This window comes from Thunnus maccoyii, chromosome 2 (genome assembly GCF_910596095.1).
Source record: "Thunnus maccoyii chromosome 2, fThuMac1.1, whole genome shotgun sequence".
NCBI classification, from domain to species: domain Eukaryota; kingdom Metazoa; phylum Chordata; class Actinopteri; order Scombriformes; family Scombridae; genus Thunnus; species Thunnus maccoyii.
This window is the reverse complement of record NC_056534.1, coordinates 1,502,517-1,521,271: the sequence shown is the minus strand read 5'-3', so window position 1 is coordinate 1,521,271 and position 18,755 is coordinate 1,502,517. Positions and strand designations below refer to the sequence as shown.

The 18,755-nt window shown below is 40.6% G+C and overlaps 1 protein-coding gene across 2 annotated transcripts in view; it reads left to right on the top strand.

Moving 5' to 3' along the window:
* ttbk1a (tau tubulin kinase 1a) overlaps positions 1-18,755 on the top strand; it is a 53,099-nt gene that overhangs the window by 17,991 nt on the left and 16,353 nt on the right. Inside the window, exons 2-10 of one of the 2 annotated variants that reach the window (XM_042388365.1) lie at positions 763-832; positions 3,899-3,964; positions 6,017-6,109; positions 7,268-7,393; positions 7,484-7,638; positions 8,772-8,985; positions 9,271-9,443; positions 9,574-9,914; positions 10,489-10,670. In XM_042388365.1, the coding sequence (XP_042244299.1) occupies positions 776-832; positions 3,899-3,964; positions 6,017-6,109; positions 7,268-7,393; positions 7,484-7,638; positions 8,772-8,985; positions 9,271-9,443; positions 9,574-9,914; positions 10,489-10,670 (1,407 nt within the window). In that variant the 5' untranslated portion in view covers positions 763-775. The remainder of the gene's footprint in view (positions 1-762; positions 833-3,898; positions 3,965-6,016; positions 6,110-7,267; positions 7,394-7,483; positions 7,639-8,771; positions 8,986-9,270; positions 9,444-9,573; positions 9,915-10,488; positions 10,671-18,755) is intronic. The other variant, XM_042388372.1, reaches the window with a different exon arrangement.

Genomic DNA, 18,755 nt, shown 5'->3' with positions numbered 1-18,755 from the left:
CCAGTAGAGCCCCAGAATATAAATATAGAGGCTGGAAACGTGCAGCAGCTTTAGTGCAGCTGCTGCAGGATCAGCTCTCTGCTGCTCTGGAGGTTTCTGCTGATGAATAAATCATCTGGGTGGAATAAATAGATCTGCTGCTTCATGTCTGTGACGGTTGAAGTGAAACACGGAGGTCTGGCACGTGAACGCAGTGTGTTGATTTGAACAGTTTGTTCTGTTCTACTGTCATTTCCTAGAATTAATATGTTCACTACAAACTCCTGTTTCCTTTTAGTTTTTACCTCATGTGAGCGGACGAGGATGAAGTGAAAATATACATCAGCTTTTTTTCCTCTAAATTCTGACTTTTTCTCAGAATTTGGACTTTAAAAAAATCCATTTTAAAAGTCACAATTCTGAAATTGATCTCAGAGCCTTTGGAGATTTCTCTCTGAGAAGAATTGTGTCATTGATTTCACTTCATATCTTGTATAATTTGTGATAAAGTGTCAAAACATTTTATGTTACAACATTATTTTCCAACAAAACAGTGTCATTCCATAAAACTATGAACATACTGTGGATTAATGCCACACTTTAACTTTGATGTCAGTTACTTCAGTGACAGTTTGCATGATGTTCAGTCTGTATTGATCACCAGTCATCAGTTCCTTTATCAATAATTTGTGTTCTGTGATGTTTCAGTTTGTTGTTGTTTTTATTTTATCTGTTTTATTTTCATCTTTTTATGTTTCAGTGTTGTTTTTGTTTTTCTTACAGTTCCTTTGGACTTATGATTTTGACGTGCATGCCTCCTGTTTCTCCATCATCTCCATGGTTACCCAGGGATGTGAGTGGTTTCTATAGCAACAGAGGGGTCACAGCAGCATCAGCAGCCGACCGCCAAAGTAAAACATGAAAAACCACAACTTGAAAAAATTAAAGTGTGATAACTTCGACATTCAGATATGAAATGACCCAAACACATTATTAATGTTAATATAATGTTATTAACACATTTTACAGCTGTCATAAATAAACTACATTTTCACTCATTTATTATTTTTAATCATTTTTCAGGAGAGTAGTCTGTGTTAGTCAGTAACCACGTCATTGTCAGAGCTGTGATGCTTAAAGGACGAGTTCACAATTCTTCAAGTCCGTCTTAAAACAACAGTCAGGAGCCCAAATGAACAGTGAAACATGTTTTTCTTGCTGTAATCATTCCTCCTGTTCATACTGACCATTAGAAGATTCCTTCACTTACAATGTAATAGGGTTTTTCCATCAGTACTTTCAGTTATCTGCTTTATTTTACAGCCGTATCAGAGCTGTGTTAAGTTACTGCTGATGAAAACCCAACATTTCCTACTTTTGCTGCTTCATGTTAAAAGCTTTTAAATGACAAAGTAATTAGCGGAGCTTTGTTAGTGGCGCTATTCTTCAGTAAAAACAGGTCGACACAACAAGATGTAACTTTTTCAGTGAATCAGTTAGAAATAATTCTAGGAGGAAGATTACAAGCAGAAACAGCCACAGCGATGATGTTTGATGAAGAGCTGCAGACAACAAACTCTTAATGCATTTTCTGCAAATAGCTCACCTCCAGCAAGTAAACAAGTTCTTTTACCTGCTGTGCTGTGTGATGGAAAAACACTCGCAGGGTGCCAGCTCGACTTGAGTGCTCCCAGCACGGCTCGGCACGACTATCACCGAAACATAATGGAAAAACGCCATAAGTGATGGCGGCCAAATGAGTCAAATCAAGTAGATATCTTTCAATGTTACAGTCTTCTTAGTGCCAAAGTCCCTCTTTTTGTTACTATACTTCCACCTGCAGCTCAACAGGGAAACACTGTCCGAGGAGACACAAAGAGGGAATTTGATGCTAAAAAGACTGTAAATGTGTCAGATATCCACTTGATATGACTAACTCAGACTGCTGAAGCTGAATAGAAGCTTCACATCAACTTTTAAATGACTTTGTGGACACACTGTGGATTTTGGCCTCCATCACTTACATTGAAAGCACATTTGAAGGATCTTTTAATATCCAGTATGAACAGGAGGAATGATTACAGACACCTGACTGCTGGTTTAACTGGAAACACTGGAAAAACTATGAACTGGTCCTTTAAGTTTAGCCCTCACAAAAGACTATTTCTACTTCTATGTAAAAAAAATAATCATCAGATGTTAAATGACAGGAGTTGAGAGTTAAGTCTCCACTGGGTTATCAACTTAGTGTTGAGTCATTTCGATGATGTCATGACATCAAATAAAAAGCATCACTACGTCCGAAATCACAACATGTGTACTGTTGTTTAACCTTTTTGTGAATAAACAGTAGCATGTATCTTTTCAGACGCACTGAGCTTTGTAATTATCACGTCACTTCCTGATAGCCTCCTTGGTAGGAGATGCGTAACCATGGTAACCCATGCTAACCATAAAGTCTGAACTAATTTAGAAAATATATGACGCCTAGCAAAGTGAAACCTTAGTTAAACTGAAGCATTATTGACACCAGAGCTGCTTTGGTCGCTGTCCGCCATTGCCTGTTATGTTGTTGTTGTTGTCGTCACTACTGCATTGCATTGTGGGATATTGATGCCAGCGTAGTGTCCCATGCTTGCATACTGCAATATTTCTCTGTAAACAGTATGCACTTCACTTCAACAGAACGTTAGTGTGGAGTCCATCTTTGTGGATGATCCAATAATTTCACGTCTTACATCACATCTCCCAGTTGTCATAGTAACCAAAACGTGTCATCACATCCTGCTCACCGTGTAAAGATGAATAATATCACCATGGAAACCCCCTTTAATTGGTCTGGATGGAGGCTGAGCAGATGCAGCGCGACCCTCTGCTGATGTTTCTGTTTGTGTCATTATTTGGTTTTAATTTTTTATTATTTATCAGAAACATGACTCAGCATCTTTCTGTTCTGTTCCTGCAGATGATCTCATGTTTCCGTTCAGTTTGTCATTGGACTGAATATAAAATAAAAGTTTGAGCCAAAATTATTAATTATTTTTATGTTTTTCTCCTGATCACAGAATAAATATATCATGATCTTGTCATAAGCAACATATATTTTGTTTTTGTTTTAATGATCTTGGCATCACCGTCTTTATAAGATCATTAGATCTAAAGCTGCAACATTTAGTCGATTAATCGATTAGCTGGTTGACAGAAAGATAATCGTTTTAGTCATTTTTGTAAGAAAAAATGCAAATATTTGCTGGTTTCAGCTTCTCAAATGTGATGATTTAATGATTTTCTTGGTCATATATGATAGTAAACTGAACATATTTGGGTTTGGAGTGTCGATCAGACAAAACAAGACATTTGAAGACGCCATCTTTGACTTTGGGAAATCATAACGGCCATTTTTCACTTTTTTCATAGACAAAACGATTAATCGATCAATCAAGAAAATAATTAACAGATAAATCGATAATGAAAATAATTGCTAGTTGCAGTCCTAATTAGATCCAGACTGTGATTATTTTAGAGATTAGAGAGATTTCTGGATTAATCGATTAGTTGTGGATCAGTGTTTCCCAAAGACGACGTCCTCAAAGATATTCAGTTTACTGTCATTGAGGACAAAAGAAACAAGAAAATATTCACATTTTAGAAGCTGAAAACAGATAATTTGTATCTTTTTTTATTAAAAAATGACTCAAAGCAATAAATCGATCATCAGTTATTATTATGGTGATTCATTTAATAGCTGGCAGCTGATTGATTAATCGACTAATCGTTGCAGCTCTACATTAGATGATCACAGTCAGAGAACAAGAACACAAACTCAGCAGTATGTAACATAGAAACAGATTAATTAAAGAGTCAGTAACAATCTTAAACACTGTGGATGAAACTCTTTTAACTCTTGTCTTGTGTTCAGCCGAGGACGGTGGCAGGTTTCAGAGGGACGGTCCGCTACGCTTCAGTCAACGCTCATAAAAACAAGGTCAGTGCTGTTTGTCGTCTGTTCACATGAAACATTCAGTTTATTCTGATGAAACATGGATGGATCACTGAACCCAGAGCCTCTGTTTGAAGTTGTTATTATATTGGTCACCAACACCTTTTAATATTTATATTTTAGGATTAGGGTTAAGGGTTAGTGTTAGTGGTAGTGTTAGGGTTAGGGATTAGGGTTAGGGGTTAGTGTTAGGGTTAGGGTTAGGGTTAGGGCTAGGGTTAAGGGTTGGGGTTAGTGTTAGGGTTAAGGGTTAGGGTTAGTGTTAGGGTTAGGGGTTAGTGTTAGGGTAAGGGGTAGTGATAGTGTTAGTGTTAGGGTTAGGGGTTAGTGTTAGGGTTAGTGTTAGGGTTAGGGGTTAGTGTTAGGGTTAGGGTTAGGGTTAGGGGTTAGTGTTAGGGTTAGGGGTTAGTGTTAGGGTAAGGGGTAGTGATAGTGTTAGTGTTAGGGTTAGGGTTAAGGTTAGGGTTAGGGGTTAGTGTTAGGGTTAGTGTTAGGGTTAGGAGTTAGTGTTAGGGTTAGGGGTTAGGGTTAGTGTTAGGGTTAGGGGTTAGTGTTAGGGTTAGGGTTAGGGGTTAGTGTTAGGGTTAGGGGTTAGGGTTAGTGTTAGGGTTAGGGGTTAGTGTTAGGGTTAGGGGTTAGGGTTAGGGTTAGGGCTAGGGTTAGTGTTAGGGTTAGGGGTTAGTGTTAGGGCTAGGGTTAAGGGTTAGTGTTAGGGTTAGGGGTTAGGGTTAGGGTTAGTGTTAGGGGTTAGTGTTAGGGTTAGTGTTAGGGTTAGGGTTAGTGTTAGGGTTAGGGGTTAGTGTTAGGGTTAGGGGTTAGGGTTAGGGCTAGGGTTAAGGGTTAGTGTTAGGGTTAAGGGTTAGTGTTAGGGTTAGGGGTTAGTGTTAGGGTTAGGGGTTAGTGTTAGGGTTAGGGCTTGGGGTTAGGGGTTAGTGTTAGGGTTAGGGCTTGGGGTTAGGGGTTAGTGTTAGGGTTAGGGTTAGTGTTAGGGTTAGGGGTTAGGGTTAGGGGTAACACAGCTCAGGCTGCAGTAGCTTTAAAATGAGTAAAGCACTTGAAATAGATTTGAGTGCAGGATAAGATAGAAACTATAACCTGCAATTAAAGGTTTGCTTTGATGGTTTTCTACAATATTTTGTACAATAAGCTTTAGTATTGAGTTTGATATGTGATGAGTGTCAGTGTGGATCAGCCGTGTTCATCTCCAGCAAGAACTGAATATCAAAGTTTAAGACGTTTTCAACTAACAACAGCAGAACGTTAGCGGTTCTCTGAGGGACCTTTACATGATCCATGTCAGAGTAGAGCTGCAGTTATTAGTTGATTAACCAGTCAATCAACAGAAAATTAACTATTTTTATAATCCGTCAATCATTAAGCTTTAAATTGTTGGTTTTCAAGTAAAAATACCAAACGTTTGATGTTTTTAACATCTTAAATTAAATAATTTAATGCTTTAGCTTGTCTTAAGATGATCTCTGGGTTTTTGAATACTTAACAAGCAAGATGTCTGATAACGAGAGCTGCAACTAACTAACTGATTATTTTCATTATCGATTAATCTGTTAATTATTTTCTCGATTAATCGATTAGTTGTTTGGTCCATAAAATGTCAGAAAATGGTGAAAAATGGCGATCAGTGTCTCAAGACGACGTCCTCAAATATCTTGTTTTGTCCACAACTCAAAAATCTTCAGTTTACTGTCACAGAGACTAAAGACACCAGAAAATATTCACATTTAAGAAGCTGAACCGGAGAATTTGGACATTTGCTTCTTAAAAAAAATGACTCAAAACGATCAGTTGATTATCAATATAATTGGCGATTATTAATGTTATTATCGGCAACTAATCGGCTAATCATTGCAGCTCTACTAATAACATCACGTTGTTGTGATCAGATGTTTTTCAGATGAAGTGATTAATCAATAATAGAAGTAATCATTAGTTACAGCTGCACTTCAGGACGCAGAACTAATAACTAATTATAAAACTCATATTTATCAAAATAATGTGTTTGTGTTTGTGTCCCTCCAGGAAATGGGTCGCCATGACGACCTGTGGTCATTGTTTTACATGCTGGTGGAGTTCGCTGTTGGACAGTTGCCATGGCGAAAGATCAAAGATAAGGTCAGACTGTTTCACCTGAACATGAACAATAATTACCTCTGTGTCTAAGACTATACTGTATACTTTATATTTATGTAAGACCAGATACATTTAAATAAAATCTTTAAAGCTGCACTAATCTATATTTTTATAGATTTGCCAAACAGGAACTTTTTATATATCGTAAACATCACACAATCACACAATTATCCTACACCTGTAGGATAATTATATTGTTCAGTAATCAAACCATCATCTGTATCACTTGTATTTTTACCTGTTTTTGCTTTTACACATTAAGAGAGGTGGCAATCTCAATCTGTTGCTATGGAAACATGAAGAATTTTAGAAACATAAATTAATCACACTGTCACCACATGGACCAATGAAGAGCTGCACACGGGGAGGTGTTTCCTCACAAGTTACGTTTAACTATTATTTAGCTTTGATACAATTTGTGGGAAATTATACTGGAATTTGATTGATTGATTTGATTGGTTTTGATTTAACCACAAGATGGCGCCAAAATGTGTAAAACAAAAACAGGTAACAATACAGACACAGATGATGGCTCGATTACTGAATGATGTAATTATCCTACAGGAGGCCTTGTGTGATGTTTGAAGATGTATAAAAAATTCCTGTTTGGCCCCTGATGAAGGCGTAAACTGAAACGTTGGGTTTGATTCAACACAATGCTGCTCGGAGAAAGAAGAAGCTTATAAAAAGAGCGAGTCTATATTGACAATCGATCAAATTAGTGTGTGTCATGGGAAACGGGGTCACTTGTAGTGATGTTCACAGAGTTTCCTGTCTGGTTCAGTCTCTGATGAAACAGCAGACACATAAAGTTAGAAACTCGCTGGTGAAGAAAGTGGAACATCCAGCAGCTAAAGAGTCAGATGTTTCTCTCAGGAGTTGGTGGAAACCAAAACAGAGCTAAAAGGAGCGTGAAAAAGCCCATTCTCAAATGAAAATTAAAAATTGAGCTCATTTTATGACAATCGGTCGGGTTCTAAGCTTTGCAAGACTCTCCTGCTGTATTATCAGAGAACAAACACCAACATGAACTTTGGTTTTGACGATTGTGTTTGCTCGATGAGTTTTATATTTCAAATTGTACATGAATCCTCGTTAACTGACTGCAGCTGAGAGTGATTTTTGCTGTTTATTTTCCAGGAACAAGTTGGTCAGATTAAAGAGCGTTATGACCATCGGATGCTGCTCAAACACATGCCTTCAGAGTTTAACATCTTCCTGGACCACGTCCTGGCCCTGGACTACTACACCAAACCGGATTACCAGGTACACACAGACACACGCAGCCGGTTGGTCCACAGTGTGTCTAAACATGATGCCACACTCACAAATCCGTCTGCTTCTGTCCTCTCCCAGCTGCTGATGTCAGTGTTTGAGAACAGCATGAAGGAGCGAATCATCACCGAGAATGAGCCTTTTGATTGGGAGAAGGGAGGAAGTGATGTCACGCTGTCGACCAGTGCCTCCACCCAACCACAGCACAACACCCGACCCACTGCCGCCATGGTGGGGTAAGAACCAACCTGTCTGCTGCAGGAGACGCTTCACGCCTCCTAAAGTAGAGCTGAGCAACAGAAACCACAAAACTGACAGAAATTTATTGGTGTTGAAGCTTCACACACACTCGCAAGACTCGCAAATTTATCTGCAGTTTGTTTGTATCAATCTAAAAATGTATTGTATGATTTGGAAAATAGCAGTCTCCAGACTCCAGGCACATCCTGACCACAGCAGTGTAGATGGTAACAAGGTCCTCACAGAGTTTAGAGGCTTTCCTCACTACAGAGTCCAGGTGAAAGCCTAGGTACTTGGTGGTGGTCACGACCGGGGCGTCCTGTTCCCCAAGAAACAGATGAGCAGGTTGTGGTGGGATTCTGGAGAAGCAGGTTCTCAGTTTCACTGATTTTTCTCCATTGAGCAGCATGTTGTTTAATCAAACCCATTTATCCAGCTGCTTGGCTTCCATCACCATTGAAGTGTCACTATAAAGATTTGTTAAGGGAATGGCCCGAGACAGTCCCATGTCCAATACCCAATGTCCAATGTGTTGTCAGATCGACAGATAGATAGATTGACTTTATTCTCCACTTCAGTGGAAATTGGTTCAGTGGTTCTTGGTTCAATGCCTGTATGGTGAAGGGAATAAAAGAAGAGTTGTGTCCACAGGCTAAACATCTAGGGCACAGCTCTGTGTTGGCCAGATGTTGCAGCAGCTGGGCGTGGTCTACCCTATCAAAGGACTCGGACATGTCAGCCAGCAGCACCCTCACCGTTGTTTGCTGTTTTATGTCTGTCGCCACAAACCAAGAAGGTTTGGCTTTAACAAAGGTAGTCATGGTGCTAGACGTAGGGAGGTAGGCATGCTGGTTCTTACATTCAGACATCACTGTTGGTATCAGTTTATTTATAATGAATCCTTCTTGTATTTTTCCCAAGCATGACGTTAATGAGACGAGCCTCCAGTCACTGGGAGTGCTGGGGTTTAGTTTTGGATATGGGGCACACATTCAAAGTCTTGTTTCATAGGCCCGTGTTTCCACAGCACCGGTTTCAGCCCCCCGATGCAAGTCCCATGGTTGAACCTCACTGCTGATTAATACATTGTATAATTAGTTAACATCAGCATCTGTTCCTCTGTCCACAGAGCCATCGTGACACCGGTTCCTGGAGACCTTCAGCGGGAGAACACCGACGACGTTCTGCAGGACGAACATCTCAGTGACCAGGAGAACGCCCCCCCGGCCCCGCCCAGCCGCCCCCCCCCTGGGGAAACGCCCGTCCAGCACACCGGGGAGCCGGGCGAGGCCTGGGAGGACACGGACTTCAACCGCAACAGACTCAGGATCAGCCTTAACAAGGTCTGAACTGACGGTCACAGAGTAACACCTCAAGTTCAGCCATGAATCATCAACTTCCACTGTATTTTAGTGTATTCTATATTCCTTTATAATCCTCTATATACAATTCTTATTTAAGTTGAACCATTTTCTGCATGAATAACTTTAAGAGACGTATCTGAGTCTCTAAATGTTCCACCGACAATCCGAAGAGTCTGAGTGTTTGTGGTCGTTTTGCCTTTTACATCAGTTCGTTCAGCTGTTGTCGTGTTGGATCTTAAAACATCACTTCCTGTCTGTCGTCAGGGGGCTCAGGAGGAGGAGTCGGGGCGGGGTGCGTGTCCGGTGTCGCCGGCTCGAGTCGGAGCCCCGGAGTCACCGACGGGTCAGGGTCGGTCCTTACGATACCGCCGAGTCAACAGCCCCGAATCTGACCGCTTGTCTGCCGCCGAGGGCCGCGCCGACGCCTACGGACAGAGGTGACACCTGACATTTACATTTAAAAAAGACAATTTTAACATGAAATAATCTTTTTTTAATAATGTTATTTATTAGTATGTTTGAATGACGGAGTTACAGTCGCGTCACGTACCTCTGCGTGTCCTCCAGGTCTCGGATGGACATCCTCGGCTCGCCGTCTCGTCACGTCTACTCCTCCCAGCCGGCTCAGATGCTGTCCGTCGACCCCGGATGCCGAGGCGACCGTCAGATCAGCGGCCGCCAGGAAGTGTCGGTGGCGTCCGTCGACCAAGAGGCGCACAGCAATGCCTTCATCCGCTCCGTCCCACTGGCTGAGGAGGAGGACTTCGACAGCAAGGAGTGGGTGATCATCGACAAAGAGGCGGAGCTACGAGACTTCCAGCCGACCACGTCGGGAACCACAGACGAGGAGCCCGAAGAGCTCCGCCCCCTGGAGGAGCAGGAGGAGAGGAGGCGGCTCCGGGCGGCAGGTAGGAGCTCCTGTACACACCCGAGAGAGACGAGCAGTTTATTCAGGAAGTGGATTCTGTCCTGATGCAGGTTTGATCAAATTCTGCAGATATAAAACCTTTGTTTTGATCACAACAATAGTTGAAGACCTTTTTCACAGCAGACATGTTGACTCGTCAAAGCAGGAAGTACAAGCATAATTAATAACATTAATGATGACAAGTTTATTCTTATAGCACATTTTAACACAAATGTTTTACAGCACAAGAACTTTATCTAAATAAAAAACAGTTAAACCAGCAAATAAACAACAAACTCTTGCAGCAAATTTAATTAACTCCAACAGAATCACAGCGATCGGTGGATTCGCCCTCAGGGGAAAAATAATCCACTTTGACATTGAGCAAATCCACGAGTATTCCATTAACAGATGTTTAAATATCATATTTCTGACATTAACGACCCCACATTAAACCCTCAGACCTGCAAGTTTCATGTAAATCTGCTAAATTAGACTTTTCAAATCATCAGAAGATATTTGCCTCCACATCGACTCTCCGAGCTCATCTGAAACTCTGGTTTGTGTCTCTGCAGGCGGCGAGCTGGTGGTTCGTCCAAAGACTCACACCAGGGAGAGCAGCAGAGGGATGCTAACGCTAACGGAGGAGGAGGCGTCGAGGAGGAGCGGCGGGAGCCCCGCCCAGTCGCCCTGTCACTCGCTGCCGTCGGGACGCCCCCGCCGGAGAGAGTCCGAGCCCACTGGACCTCAGAGACCGGTAAGAGACCCGGCCAGCCAATCAGAGGAGAGCCCCAGCTCTCTTGAGGGCGTGTTGGCGGACGGGTGAGCGGAGAGGACGGCGGCTGCTGCTGCTGCTCCGCCTCCTTCACCTGCCCGCTAACATGCAGCTTAAAGGACAAATCCAGCATGTTCGCTCATTTCCGCTCCTGGTTTCTGTCACTGACGATGACGAGACGCCGTCCTTCGCTTCATGACACGTTTACTGTTCAGGTGTAGTTGAGTTGAAACAAACTAAACGTCTAAATGTGACGACTTCCTGCCACTGAAGAGGAGACGCAGCGAGCAGCAGGAGAGGATTTAAATACACGAGTCGACCTGCAGGATAAATTATGTATAAAAACACAGACTGTAGGTTTCCTCCCAGTATGTTTAAATTTGACTGCTGTTACTGTTCAGACAGAGCGTGAAGCACATTTTAGCACATTTAGCTTTTCTTAATCAAATAATCTCATAGAGATCAAGATCAAGAACAAACAAAAGCACGTTCAGCATCAGAAACAATCACAGACATTAAACACATTCAAGGCTAAAAGTTCAAAATCAGCCAGTTGGACGTTCAAGTCGTAAAAATCCTCTGAAATTAATTCAGTTAAGAAGGTGTGAAGTTGTAGAAGTTGAGTATTTACCTGCAGAGTAAGTCGAGATAAACAGACCTGAGATCTGCTCTGATGATAATGAGAGAAGTTCTCGGGCTGCTTTTCTATATAATACACATATAATATCACACGTAATGTACAAAGTCAGTGGAAAGACACGAACATCTGTCTCGGAGTTTTGGGGTTTTGCTTCATACGTATATTTACAGAGACTGGAGGGAAACAACAGGAAGAACTGATGGATTTCTGTCAGTCAGACGAACCTTTTGGGGCAAATAAACATGAATTCAAGGTAAAAAAAAATAGCTTCACTTCCTGTCTGAACACACCTTTAGACCAACAAAGTCATATATCAATAAAAGCTTCAGCATTTCTCCACCAGAAGGCTTCGAAAGTAGACCTTCATATTGGGCAATAAATTATTATTATTATTAGAATAACTGAAGAAGTAAAAGGTTGAACATGTGTCCTGATCAGCACATAGTCTGATGAAGTTTTGTGCCTTTTTAGCCTGATTCGGTTTGCGGTTCATCGTTGTCGTTCGGTCATAACTTTAGAGGAGGTATTAACGAGCGAAACAGCTGGACTCATGCTGGACTTGTCCTTTAAAGATGTGACAGTGATGACGGGCAGACGGACTCCTGCAGGAGTTCGTCTGCAGCGTCGCAGCAGCACCGTCCTGCAGCCGAGCAGCCGTCACAGGCAGTCGCTCTGCTCGAGGTCGTTTACTGTACAACATCTGAGTAACAACATCCTGTCTCTGTCAGCTGACCAAAACCAGAACCAGATATTAGTAACATCTGTTCCTCACTGTGTGTTTGATCATAAAGGAGTTTTTTCATCAGTCTTTTATAGAAAGCTGAAACTTGTTGCAGAAGGTAAATAAAGATAAATATATCTACTCAGGTGCTGGATCTAGAGTCTCATCTTGGAACTAAAGATTATTTTCATTATCAATTAATGTGTTGATTACTGTTTACTGTCGTAGACACTAAAGAAACCAGAAAATATTCACATTTAACAAGCTGAAATCAGAGAATTTCAGCTTTTTTTCTTTAAAAAAACGACTCAAAACGATTAATCAATTATCCAAATAGTTGCTAATTAATTTTCTGCTGATTGACTAATCAATTAATCAACTAATCGTCGCAGGTCGAATCTTGTATTATGTTGTGTGATAGTAACAAGGTGAGAGAGGAACAAATAGCGTGTTAGCATGCTAATATATTTTTAATTAGCATTAAACACAAAGTACAGCTGAGGATGATGATGATGAATGTTAGTAGTGTTGGACTAATGTTGACCAGACGATGGCGACGATGAGACGTCAAGATCAAAGTTATTTTAATTCATCCTGAGCTGAACATGAACGTTTGTATAAAATTCATAAAAATGAATCCAGCAGTCGTTGAGATGTTTCAGGTCCAAAGTGACGTCTGTAGAGATAAAACTGATACAGTATTTGTATCAACTTGATAACTTACACAAATATGTATAAATTACATCTGTATTCAATATACAAATATATAAACACAATAAAAACAACTAATCCTGTTTATCTGCTGTGACGACAACATGAAACCATGTTGGAACATGTCGACGTTCCAGAGTCGGAATATTTGGAGGTTTTTCCTGCTCTTCCCTTTTCTGCTGACTTGGCGTTTCAGAGACTCATGGGAGATGTAGTTCTTGAAGCAGGATAATCGTTTCTTCTGTCCAGAGCCACAGTAGATACTCATTTATCTCAGAATCATGTTTCAGCTTTTTAAAAGCACTGATGAAAGAACTATGTGACAAAATACAGATGCTGTTGTTTTATTTACGTCTCTGATTGGCTACGAGGTGAACGACTCCTTTATCTGATTGGTTTTTCTGTTCACTTCTAAGTAGTTTTAACTTCTTTAAGTGACAGTTTGTCTGATTCGACTGCCTGTGACACGTAAAGATGCCTGAACGGTGCTGCCGTCATCGGAGCAGAGTTGAAATCTCGTCCATCTATTTTGGTTTTTGTCCATGACTTTTGCGTTGGATCATTGTTTTACCTCTGAAGGGATGAGTGGGGGAAACAGCAGCTGTATGATTCAATCTGCAGCAGCTACAATGTTTAAATGTCAGGATGTTTGATGATGCTGTTGTGCTGCTTTGGTTTCTCTTGTTCTCTAAACACATCAGAGTCTGAATGACTCAGTTTCACCACCTGATTTTACACTGAACACACACACACACACACGGTATACACATGTACACACACACACTTTTAATGTTTAAGCTCTGTGACCACATTAAAGAAAAGAAAAAGCAGTTATTGGATGAATCTGCACCTCGTGATTTACGTCCAGTGCCAACGTTGAGCGTCAGGGAGAGTAAAAGGCGGGAAACCAGAGTTTACGTCACAGAGCTGCAGTTAACTTATTAACCTTTCACTAATAACCAATAACACAGTTAGTTGTCGTACACAGATATCGTAGGAAGTGAGAGTTTTAAAAACGTTGGCATTGGATGTAATCCAGGGGTTTTGCAGAATCGTCCGATACCGACATGTTTGGGTCTCGTTCGGGTTGTAAAAGAGACGAAGAGCGTCGTCTCTGTGTTTCCCTTGTAACTGAAAGCTGTAAGATGAAAGAGTGTAAAGGAGCTCTAACTGTTCATTTTGGCTAAATTACTGGTTTGGTGGCAACTTTTGAACCAAAAATCTGAAAGCAGCGTCTTTCAAAATCCATTTAGAGGAAAACGGGGGGGACAGAATAACAGAAACACCTTGTCTGGGTTAAATTGATCCCCATTGGACATTGGGTATTGGACATAGGACTGTCTCGGGCCATTCCCTGAACAAATCTTTATAGTGACACTTCAATGGTGATGGAAGTCCAGCAGTTCTGTATAAACTGATCCTCTGATCTCAGTCCTGGATTCACATTTCATAGAACTTATAACACGTTTCAGTCATTCAGAAAACTTGCTGCAGGAAGAATGTTGAAAAGTCGAACTCAACAGGTGATTTTATTTCATTTTTATTTTATTTGTATGGACACAATAGCGTGCTCTAATGCCACATACCACAGCATTTATAGCCTAAACTGGTTTGCCATTAACGTCCCTATACGGGCCTTTAAAATACATCAAACTCAACAATAAAGTCCAGTGGAAACTGCTTCTAGTGATCATGTCTGTCTGGGTTAAATTGATCACTATAAGCAGATGATTATTATAACCACCTTTTTTTCTTTATTTCTCAGGCAGATTACCTTCTGATTGACATTTTATATTTATTATATTGATATAAAGTGATGAAACAGGCAGCTTCGCTATTTACTGAATTTTATTGACTGTTTCAAAAAACAACAAACGCTTGTTGTGTCGCTGCTGCGTCTCATTGGTTTGTTTTTGGTAGTTTGTCGTGAGCTTTGAGGTGACGACGACTTTTCTTTTTCCCGCCATGATTTCAATGTGCAGCAGTAACCAGCTAGCAGCAGACGTTAAACCACGAGGCAGTTAACGTAGTTTTACATTTTATTTGTTGTCATGTATGAAATGACCCAAAATGAAACTACTTGATTACTATAAGCAAATGATTTAAACAGCATTTGTATGTTTACTAGAAACTGTACGTTCTCATAACGTTCTGAGGACATTTCCTTGTAACACTCCCAGAACGTTCCCGGATGGTCACGATGTTGAGTTTGTTAAAGGGTAGGGGGACGCTATTTGGCCTCTACGCTACGTTCCCATAACGTAAACGTTCATTGCAGAACCCTTAGTGACGTTACAGGAACCTTTAGGGGACCTTTTTGGTCCTTGCATCACCTTTCCAGAACGTTTAGTAACATTACAGGAACATTTGCAGAACTTTTAGGGCACCTAAAAATTGCTATCTTGAAATACCATTAAAATGCGTTTACACCATAAAACATTCTTGTCTAATGCAAGAAATTCTCATCATGTTGAGCAGGATGTTAAATGTTGCTGTGGGAGCTGTAGGATATCTGGCTTGATTGACAATTTAAATTTAAACTTTAAATTCTGTGGAACTTAAAAATGACTTAATATGTTTAATCAACATGTCTGATTAACACATTGGTGACTAAACATTTACCAATCAGACTATGTGCATGTAAATGTCTACTTAACAAGCAGAGAGCAATACGTATGGCTCAAACTTAAGTTTATTAAAGTAAATAACAATAATAACTGCAATGGGCTGTGGAAGTCAGTATCAGTGATGTTTGAATGGGTTTTTATAATGTGTTGTGCATGTCGTCAGTGCAAACCAAAAAGGGAAACACAAAAACAACCACAGCCTGGTAAACTGGAAAGGGATCAGAGAGCTGGAATCATTGCAGGCAGGCTTCAGTAATCTCTGGGGTGCTGGCCAGGTGTTCCCAGTCAGTACTCAAGTGGCATCTCAGCTCCACCCATCCAAGGACCTGCAACACAGACACAAACCACAGTCACAGTCCCCATGTGACCAACAGGGAACCATATGGGAACCATATGGGAACCTTCTCTTAAAGTAAAATGATCTCTTTGTAATGTTGCAATGTGGCCATAAAACAACCAAAATGGAACGTCCCCCGAAAGTAGATATAGGGAACTTTATTATATGAACAACTTAGACCCACATGTGAATGTTCTGATTAAGTCCTCAATGAAACGTTCTCATATGAGCAACAGAGGACCATATGGGAACGTTCTGTTAATGTTTCAAATGTTTCTCTTTGTAACGTGACCATGTGAGTTTAACGTCCCCCTAAAGTCATTTAGGGAACTCTGAACTGCAGCACTTTCATAACCGAAAGAAGACGTTTTAGGAACGTCCCCAATGTTCTGTAAAGGTTTGGGACTTTAATCACAATACTAACAGTCTAAAGTCCTGCTAGCACCCCCTACAGGCTGCAGGTGTTCATCACGGCCACTATAGACCATTTTCACAGCTGACATTAAAGCAGGAAAAGCACAGCGGGAATCAATAACATTGATAATGGCTCCATCCCATTGAGATGTCGGTTCCAGAGCTCAAGTATGACTTACAGAGACACTGAGGAGCCATCGTTAATGCTTGTGTATAAAGCTGGACATGTGACATCACACGCTGGTTTCACTGGAACCAGTTTGAAGCCCAGAGTTGCAGCTTTTCCATTAGGAGCCAGGACCTTCCACATGCTGGGTGTTGCATTTCACGCTCAAGAAACACGCCCTGCTAGCTTGGACCCAAGCTAATGCTAGCTTACTTGGAACATTGAGCACTGCACACTCGGGTTAACGCTAGCTACTTTAGCTATATTATGCTAATAGGGCTGGGACATTCGTGACCTTTAGAGAACTTTTAGGGAACGTTATGCCAGAACGTCCCCTCCTATGTGGGTCTTTTTGATCCATATAAGTGGTCGATTACTGTATCTACAAAACAGCACAAAACACAAGAAAATACAATTTATAAACAATGATGTAATAAAAGTTTCATAAAACAACAAGCACCAGATCACTCATGACTACATGACTGATCCCTTATTACCAATATTTAGGCTACATACACGCTGCCCTCAGTGGAAGATGTTGGAGCTGTTTGCTGCCTGTGAAGAAGCTGCTAATGACGCTAACTCGTCATCAAGTGAAGCTAATGCGCTAACAAAGACATTTTTGTAGTAAAGATGGAAATAAATCGCTATTTATTGAGTTTTAAGGTTCAATGTTGACATTTGAAATGATAGTTTGAATTTTTCCATCAAACATTATCATGAAGCATCAGGCCTTTATCAAGGAGGGGATTTTAGCATTAGCGCATTTTACATGGCGTTTTAGTATACTACCATTATTATGGAAAGCATGATGGATCTTGTTTTTCTTAAGATTTTGAAGATACATGTAGACATCTCTGGTAACCTTCCATCTTCCAAATCTCAACGTTTGAGATTGTTTGATTTAATTCTTCTCAGGAAACATAAACGTGTAGTTCCTCTTAAAAAGCTTCTAGTAACACGAACTACCATCCGCTGAGTTTCTACTTTCAACATTCTTCCATTAAAACATTCTGTGAGCTCTTGAGTGAATGTCTCAGTGCTGTGAAAAACCAGTTTGGTGAAGCTCATCACTGCCAGTTTTTGTTGACAGTATCAGACGTGTTGGTTAATTTTCGGGGACGTAGTTTGTTGTTAAGCAGATTTCCTGCTCGGTGTCGGTTCTCTTTGCTGAAGCGGTTTTCTTATGTCGGCTGTACGTCCTCGAGATTCTGATGATTTGGAAACAATGCTACGAATGTCTGTTTTTATCAGTTAATAATGACATTTACACTAGTTAATGTTTGATCTCAGTTCTTTGGAAAGGAGTTGAGGTGAAAAGACGAACTCATCAAATCCAGTTTTATAACATGAACTTTGAGCTGGAAGGAAAGTTTGGGTTTTGAAGACAGAATAAGATAGTAAATCTTTGTTCAGAGTTTTGTACACATTCATTTCTGTTATTAATACTACACATTTAGGGAAAGTGTCAGAAGTCGAGACAAAATATTACGACATATTTGTTCATATACAGCTGCTGTGTTCAGACGAGCGACACTGTAGAACATTTAGATGTGTGTTTGGTGATTAAATAAATGTTTTCTGTTCTTTAATATGAATCTGGTGAACTTCCTGTCGCAGGCTTCTCATTTTTACTGGAAGATTTTAAAGATAAATCAGTCAGTGAAATTACAAAAGGAAACTCTCAGTGGTTGGAAGGGAAATGTGTTCTGCATGTCGGCTCAGTCAATCATGAAAAAAGAGAAGAGTCGACTGTACTGTTGACACGTCTGACATCTTCTGACTGACTGGGTTTTAAAATGAGAAACCAGAAACATAACGTTGTTGGTCATGCATGCATACAGCACCTTCACTCAGCCTGCAACGACACAACAATATGCTCAACAATCACTAAACACACCTGACAGCACGTCAGTGACAACAAGACGACAACAAAAAAATATACAGATGAACAGTCGTCTAATGTTCGTCTATCTGGTTTTAGCAAATTAAAGATATAGGTAATAAAAATAAATATATAAATAAAGTTTCTGAAAACTTGTCAGGTTTAGTGACAACCATGTATATGGAAACAACATCTGGTTTTAAGGATAAATTCAGACTAAAACAAACACTGAATAGTAAAAATTAAATTGTTATCTTGGGCTAAATGATAAAAGGTTCGTATTAAACAGCACATTGAGCACTTATGGAGGTTATGGAGGACCAAAGCTGACTTATTAGGGAAAAAGTCCTATATTCTAGCGCCCCCTACAGGCTGCAGGTGTTCATCACGGCCACAATAGACCATTTCACAGCTGACATTTTGACAGCGGGCTCTGGTACTGTACATGTTCACTCACTGACATGACTTACCGAGACACTTTAGATTTGACGCTCTGAACCGTTATAAACATTTTTGGACAACATGTGTTGCTCTTTTCTAGCATAACTTGGCGTTTAGAGTCTCAC